General features: G+C 40.1%; 1 protein-coding gene across 1 annotated transcript; it reads left to right on the top strand.

The window, feature by feature from the left end:
- Nucleotides 1-2,621: 2,621 nt before the first annotated feature.
- Nucleotides 2,622-8,032, top strand: LOC140234013 (mRNA decay activator protein ZFP36L1-like). Its single transcript, XM_072314099.1, has 2 exons — nucleotides 2,622-2,787; nucleotides 4,257-8,032. Exons 1-2 carry the CDS (start codon nucleotides 2,728-2,730, stop codon nucleotides 5,319-5,321), a joined length of 1,125 nt encoding a protein of 374 aa, XP_072170200.1. The 5' UTR covers nucleotides 2,622-2,727; the 3' UTR covers nucleotides 5,322-8,032.
- Nucleotides 8,033-8,529: the final 497 nt, after the last annotated feature.

Genomic DNA, 8,529 nt, shown 5'->3' with positions numbered 1-8,529 from the left:
TTTTGACGTAATTAAAGAAAAAATCGCATACTGATTATTGAATGATTATCATAGATTACGATAATTCCTTGTATTTTAGTTTTCCACGATTAATAAAGATATTCATGAAGGAGTCGCACAACCACACTGAAAAATGACAACGTCTGCGAAGGAATAGAGGTGTAGCCGCGTTTTGTCGCGGCTACGTGTAGTTAGTTCACCTCCAAAGTACAGTCACTCTGGCTAATAGTACTCAGTACGTACTAGTATTAAAGTACGATCTTTGCTAGTAGTAGGTTACTAGTAGTCTAGTATATGTGCTGGTATATTACGGGATTTCGAGAGTACAGCTGTACTAATACATGGTGTACTGGTATTTACGAGTACCATGGACCTAGGTCCATGCGAGTACTGAGTTTGTGTTCCAATATAACGAGTGCCCTGAATGTACATGTTGGGCAATGTTGGAGCAAGGAGGTACTAGGCTCGCCTAGTACCTCCTTGGTTGGAGTAGGCCCTACACCTGTACGTCAGTGGTCCGATCGAGTGCTCTGAATGAAACACAGGCATCAATCAACCTGCTGGGTACAGTACTGAGTAATCGGTATTGGGTGCGCTCGTGTAGTACATCGCCGACGTAAATCGTCGAGTGTTTTGCCATTGCATTGTATTATTAAATGTTGCACTACTAGTATGCGCTAGCTGGACAAATTCGCGAAAGAAGGAAGCGCTGCCAAATTTAATGTAGGTTTACTTTGTGCAGATAATTATTGCAGTACTACCTCCGAAACCATGCGCACGAACCAAACAATGAGTGTGTTTGTGTTCTGACCGCTTTCTGGGTTGGTGTGGTATACAACATATATTTTATTTACTGTATTTATTTATTCATTTTTTTTTTTTTTTGTACAGTAATTTGCTGCGTGAGAAGGCTGGCAAGTGTGAACAGTGCAGGTATTGGTTGTGTGACCTAAACGAAAGCGTGGTGAGCGTGTTACAGGGTAGGCCTTATCTGCGTAGAAACTAGTGATTCGTGCCTTTGAAGCAAGGCAGTTTTCGGTCGTCTGTTCTACCAAAAGTAAATAAATAAATGAATAAAGAAAGAAATTAACATAAATGATAGCGTGTGCGCATTTGTGATCTGTCACGAATGATTACATGACGGATCTCTGCTGACAAACTTTCCGTTGATGATTACGTTAATAAAAACAAAAACAAAATTGAATTCGGATGCACTAAAATACTAGTAGTAGCAGTAGCAGTGGCGGATCCCGAGGAGGCGCAACGGACGCGCGCCTCCTCTTTATTTTTATAACAAAATAAATAAAAAGACAAAATGAGGGAGGGGTGCGTACGCCCCCTTTAATTTCGGATGCTCCTGGATCCGCCCCTGAGCGATGAGTAGCTAGCTTTGTATGGACAAAAGTCATGATTTAATTTGTCACTACACTTTACTAAAATTGTAAAGGTAGGCCTATGGGCTTTGTGATGCTCAATTGTATTTTTAACTACTAGTATTCAATGTTTAGGCGGAGTCGGGAGTTTAGTATTAATCATTACTTTTGGAGTAGAATTTCATGCTTTTCAGCATATTTTGTGTTTTATTTCAGACAATGTTTTTTTTTTTGTTTGTTTGGTTTTTTTTTTTTTTTAATGCCTAGCAAAGATGCCCTCGGTAGTGATTTGCAAATGGTGTAACTGGTCGTATCGTATGAGAGTGATGCAGGCCTTTAGATTGTGCTAGTGTTTGTGTTTTTGTTTTAGCTCGTTTGTTTTGAAGAGCTTGTTTACACTGGCAATGAATATACGTGACATGTGCAAAAGAACCTGTAGAGCCTAACATTCGGATTTAGTTTTTTGCTTTGGCCGTCATAGCGCAAATGTTCTGGGAACTACATGTAATTTTCGCCTCCATAGATAACGGACACTAAAAATCTCATCACATCACCATTCCCTCCTGTTCCACCCTCTAGCGTAGCATCTGTAAACAACATGAGAAAGTGGGAGCGACGGATCATGCTGATAAGGCCGCCGAGTGTTACTGATCCTTCCCTTTAAAAGTCACTTGCCAACTCGTGGATTTCCCTCGCACGGCTAGCTAATTTGCGATTCAACCAGTGGCATCAGTCCTCGAAATACGTCATAGGCGTATTTGGAAGTAACATCGATCTGCTATTGGCTACCTGTTGAGGGAACGCCCTTCTACATGTTGCTGAAGTACTCAGATCTCCTACTACTAGGTACTCGTTATGTGATGTAAACTATGAAAAAGAACCCACATATCTTCCTCAATGGGCCCAATACATTTCAGCACATCATCAAAGTCTATGACTTTCGTGATTTATTTTCATATTTCTGAACCTTGTAAGGAATGAAAATGCCCGTAAGCGAGGAACCTACATTCCCTAAGCAAGACCTCTACACACATAGCAACTTCCAAGCACGCTTTATAATCAGTGCCCCATAGTGCGTGCGCATATAGACCTGGTTGTACTTAAGCTCCGCCCACTATTTTTTCCGTACTCGTGTCTTGCGCTTTATGTGTGTATGGGACCCACACAGATGCATGCGCATCAGCAGCTTGCCAGGGAACTTGCAAACGTCGATCCGCACTCCATACTGGCTAACCACATCTGTAATCGCCAACGTGCCTGTGTGTGAGCGGCTGAAAAGCTAGAAATACGGGTGACCATCGAGAAGTTGAGCAGTTCGCCACAATCCTGTTCGAAATCTCGCATACCGTGAAACATGTCTACCGCTATGGTATCAGCCTTCTACGATGTTGGGGATATGATGTTTAATCACAAGGTACGTTGTGTTGCTGTTTTGTAATCATTTTCCCCTTTTTGATAGCAGGTACTTTTTTTAGTGTTGCAGCTTCTTACTCGCTACGCTCGAAGTAGCACTGTTGGAATTCTCTACCACTCACAAGTCTTGTCAATTACATGTGTCGGAATGTGCGTGCACACACTTGTTGACTGCTTAGCCTTAGTGCTTGGTTTGGTTGTGGGACCCGTGGTTGGTTGTCAATGTGCATGGAGGGCTCTGTCTGCGACTTCATAGATTCAAACTAAGTAAACTAAAAGTAATAAAACTGTAGAAATGTCTAACATTAAAGTTACGTTTTCTGAGCTTGTTAGGAACAGATTGCAAATTTTTGGCAAAGAGTCTGTTCTTCAATCATGCAGTGAGGGATCTAATAGAATCAGACTATAATGAGGAAAGGTGTGAGGTAGACCCCTAACCACGCTAACGGTTACCTAATTCAGGTAGGGCCTAGGTTATCTAAAAGCAAGAAAAGACTTGCTAGAAAGAGTCTTGCAGTTCTGGCTCGCGTTAGTTAATTTGGTTTTGGTTCTGCGTGTGGAGCTTTGTTATCTATTTGAATTTATTTGGCGTTAATCATTCCCCTAAGAATGTTAAGGGCCTGTGCCAATCTTTATTTCTTCATCATCTTCTTCTTCCCAATATGCAGAACCTCCTGAGAGTAGAGTCTAGAAAACCTATTTGTACAATTTAGGCCCTACTTGAAATTCCAGATTTTATACCCTTCATTATTTTCACTTAGATTCTAATTACAAACGCTTATTTTTACGAATGATGCAACCTATTTTAGATTCTAGACATGCACTCTACAATAGCCTAATCCCAAATGTTGGTCAACTTTGGTGCCTAGATACTACTCTAACGTTTAGTAGAATTCGACGGATGTTATTGTTAAATGTATTATGATTCTAGTGCAGGTGGCAAAAAAAGAATATAATTTCAACATTTGGTTTGACAGTAAATTTAACAGATCTTTAATTTAAAAATATCATCACACACACACACACACACACAACTGTCAAACTAACAACAACATTTTACTACTTGGCGTTAGCCGTCAGACTATCTTTAAAAAACTCTCTAGATCATCTGGTTGCATGAAAATAAAAAAAACACTGCAAAAATCTCCACTTTTACAGTTCCAGATATTCTGTTTGGATGACCTAAAAAATTCTTCTGCAGGTAGGGCCTAACGTTAGGAGAGATCTGCTTTATTGTCTGGGCGTTTGAGACATCTGATCTAGAATTTCTAGGCAGTGTGTGTAGAATCAAGTTCTGTTGTAGAATTCTATTGCTTGAAAAACAAGTTTCAAAGTTGCTTAGATACCTCTTTGTGTTCTAGACCCCTCTTTGTGTTCTAGACCCATAATGTAGACATTCGGACTTAGAGTGTCTAGATTTAATACTAATAACAGTGTTTGTTTGATTTGTCCCTCTCCCCTCAATTGCAGAATGTGTCGTTGATACAGGCCAAGTCTCACTCTCAGCTTAGAGGCGACACCAGGGCAGTTGGGACCCCTATAAATGGATCAAATGGAGCACACCTTCTTCGAAGGCACTCTACCACTGGGACCAGCCCTGTTGGTAACCAAATTAATGCCAATTCATTGTTCTCACAGCAGAATTTGGAGGCAGTGTTCAACAAAGAAAATCTTAACAAGCCAAGGGATCGGGCATTAAGTGAAAGCGATAGGAATGGTCAATCACGCAACCAGAACTCCAGCAGGTACAAAACAGAGCTCTGTAGGCCATTTGAAGAAAATGGCACCTGTAAATATGGCGACAAGTGCCAGTTCGCCCATGGCATACATGAACTTCGCATATTGGCACGACATCCCAAGTACAAGACGGAGCTCTGTCGCACCTTTCACACTGTGGGATTTTGTCCCTATGGGCCACGATGTCACTTCATCCACAACCCTGACGAGAGAAAGCTTTCTTCTCCAGGGCCTAGCAGTAAGTCACCTCGAGAGCGCCCCATCGAAAGGCCCAAGCTCCTGCACTTTCCCAGTGCTCCCCTTGGCTCAACCAGTGGTGACCTGACCCCACCTCCCATGTGCGACAGCCCAAACCCGCTCACCCCTCCACCACCAGCAATACTGAGTCAAGAAGAAGTTGCCTTACTTGCCACGCTAACCAGCAATGCGATGAACTTCAGCCAGGTACAAGACTTTCCACCTCTCCTCTCGCCCTCCGCATTATCTCCCACCATGCAGAATCCATTCAGCCCTGCGCCATCGTCGCCGTTCATCCCGCTACAACCCATCAATGATGATCTTGAGCAACTCTCCTTTCACAATGTTTGTCAACAGGGTGGCAGCGTGTTCTTTCCCTCTGATGAGCCTATTGCTGTCAACCATTACCGATCACCATCCCCTCCCGAGTCCCTGTCGGATCCCGAGTCTGTGGCAGATTCATCTATGGGCTCTAATTCTCCTACCGCCAGTCCTGTTGGACCTAGGCTGGGCCGCTTACCAATTTTCCGAGGCATGTCTCAGGAAGATCAGCGCTTCTGAATGTGAATCAAGGAGGAAAAACCTTGTAAAAAAAATCAGGAGAAACACGCTTGCAGTAATTTATAATGGACATCTTTTTACTCATGAAATTCTGTATGGACTTCATCTTGTATGACTGATTGAAAGACTGACTAATGACACGTTCATTCTTTGTGAGAACTTTTGACGTATTTTATTGATTGAATTAATCTAGTGGATGCTTATAAAGTTTCTAGAATTATTTATATATTAACTGTGTGAACCGTCTTTTGGCATAGTCTTGATGCTTGCCTATTTTGCGGTTTGTACTTGTATTTATTTTTATTCGTGGTTTATTTTCCTGTGCATTTTCAATGCCAGGTTTTATATTCAAGTCAAAAATGTCTTCTCTCAGACATTACCTTACTAGTCTTGTGTTTTTTGTGTGGCAATTCCTTACAAGAAAATCAATTTATGTTATATAGACTATATGTTTTTTGTGTAACTGAATATGCATTTATTCCAGCCAATGGCTTTGTGATCTACAGCAAATTCTTCACTATTTAAGTTATCAGTGGTATTTATTTCTATTTAGCAAAAATGTGCAGTTTTTGGGGAGGATATATCTTCAGATATAAAGTTCATATTTATCAAGTTATCATTTCATTAAGAAAATGATTGTTTTTATCATTCGAAGTGACTTGTCAATTCTTCCATGAACAGAATGGATGGATAATATTTTGTAGCCATGTTTGTGCGTGGATTAGTACTTAGTGACAGCACTGGTTGATGTCCTGCCATAGTGTGGAGTACAAAAGCCAGCAGCTTTCATGAAATCAATTTTTGTCATGTTTTCCAGTGCCAATATACCTATTTAGCTTGTACAGTATTGTCCTCTGTACTCAAAGTTAAGCAGGGCTGTAGTTTTACCTTCTATTAGACCTATCTGTATGTAGTAATTTATTGTCAAACCACCTACTACTAGATCTAACTTAAACAGAAAGAAACATAGTGCAAAAAACATGTTTGAAAAGAGAAAGAAATGCAGCCCTTATTTATTGTCCAAATTGCATTGGCGGACATTTCAGTTTGGATTGTTCGTATTGTATTAATATATTTGTGAATATAGTACTTGTGCATATTACCATGAATTATTTAACACTGCCTTGCGTTCATTTCGTTTTTCGTTTGTCAGAAATTCCCATGCTGAAGAAAGTCCCCCAAACTAATTTCATGTCCATAGTAATCGAGCAAGTGGGTATTCCAATGCCTGTGTAGCTTTTCTTGGTCCAAATGTATATTCCATTGGAAATCTACTTAAAAGTGATGATGCCAATATAGCAATTTGTAATGTTAATATGCAAACTTGCCTACTGAAAACTTAGCAACTGCTCACATTTGTCACTGTGGGGGATGGTATAAAGAATTGTAGTGGAGCTTCAGAATGTATACATGGTGTGCCTTATTTTTACATCCTGCCCTATGCACGTTACATGTGATTCAGGTTTCAGGAAGTCTGTGTATGAACCAATTACGTTGTTCTCTGTCAAGAGTTGGCAACAGAGGGGCATTAGTCTTTCCTCATAGACCCAGTTGACTGGATGGTGGGAAGGGAAAATAGTTATGGCCAATACTCGTGAATGCATGTCATAGAGTTTTGGAGCGTATGCCTTTAATATGTCAAGTTTGTTCAAGAGAATAAACAGCAATAGCTGTTGCAAGCATTTGTTCATTTTATTACAGAGAGGCCTGATTGATATCATGTTTATTGGCCAGAAGTGGATGCCATAGAACGAAAGTCTTCCAGTTATGTTTCTTTTTCTTAAAGTGCCGAGACCACCCATTGGTCTGGAGATCTCTCCTGCAAGCAAAAAATCTATGCAATAGTGAAACAAACTTGCATGAAAGCTTGGAGTTTCCACAAAGTGCCTATCTTGGAAAGGACCAATTCTACGACTTGTCCAGTTCTTCCTTGTACAGTTAATGGTTGAGGGGACATATTGAATAAGTTCAGACATTTACTGCTCAAAATGCAGTGATGGATGATCAATCGCAGTGAAGGTGCCTTGGAATTTTTGTCATGTGAAATTGATATTTGCTGTCTTGAATTCAAGATTTAATTGTCTTCAGCAAAATGCCTCAGAGGCTATTCATGTATCATTTCCTTTCTCCCCTGTGACATGTCAATCCTTGGGTTTGTCAGAGGATGTGACTCCGACCAATATGTGGTTATATGAATGGATAAAATAACACTAGATTCCTAGTGCTTATTCTGGCTGTGCCATCTATAAAATTGTACAGTATAGATATTGTAATTTATTGTATTATGTGGGGTGTCATTCCCTAAATTGACAACTCAAAGAAGCTAAACTTAAACATTCACAATTTATTTCATAACACATATTCCTATTTGTGTTATGTGTGGAAGAAGTGCAACCTAGACTTAGATATTTTTATATCATGCAAAAGCTATTCCATTTGTTATTCCAGAGGAAAAACAAATCCAAAGTGTTTTGTACAGTTTGGGAAACTGGGCTCTGCTTAGTTTGCCTTGCTTTGAAGGTTTCGATTCATTGTTTCAGTTGTCTTAATACAAGTTCAAGAACTCCTTTATCTTTGTGTGTTTCCTCATATACAATGCATTAATCAATTCTGGTTCTTCAAAAAAAAAAGTTGAGTTTTTGCAAAGAGTTGTTGATGTATTATTTAATTTTATTAATAAAACTAAGAAAAAGATATAAAAACTTAGAAAATTTGTCTAATGTGTGCATACTATTCTTTATCTCTATGATGTATACTTGTTGTGTTGACAATTATGGAAGTACAAAAAGTGTACATCTAGATCTGCAGTGTACTGTATGTCGTCTTTTGTAAACGCAATTTTGTTTCTACTCGTGAAAAGCTTGGGCATATACCCGTACCATGTGATTTAGTAGTTTTGATCTCATTAGCGTAGCTACTCGTAGGAAAGTCTGTTCACTGGTATTCGGGGCCAGCGGTGCTCTACCGAGGTAGCACTGATTTTTACTGGTTTATAGGGTTGAAGTACATGGGTAAGTGTTCAGACACTGGATGCATAGCCATTGATGTTTGCTGATGTTTGTTTTTGGTTTGGAGAGCCCATACTGACAGTGCAGTGCATGAGCAGTGTGTTGCAAAGATTCTTGTGTGGAAGCGAACTGCAATGAGTGAGATTATGGGGGGGGGGGGGATGGGGAAAACGCTATTGATCAGTGTTCTACAGCTAGCT

This window comes from Diadema setosum, chromosome 1, assembly GCF_964275005.1.
Source record: "Diadema setosum chromosome 1, eeDiaSeto1, whole genome shotgun sequence".
Classification (NCBI taxonomy): Eukaryota; Metazoa; Echinodermata; class Echinoidea; order Diadematoida; family Diadematidae; genus Diadema; species Diadema setosum.
This window is presented reverse-complemented; position numbering and strand designations above follow the sequence as displayed.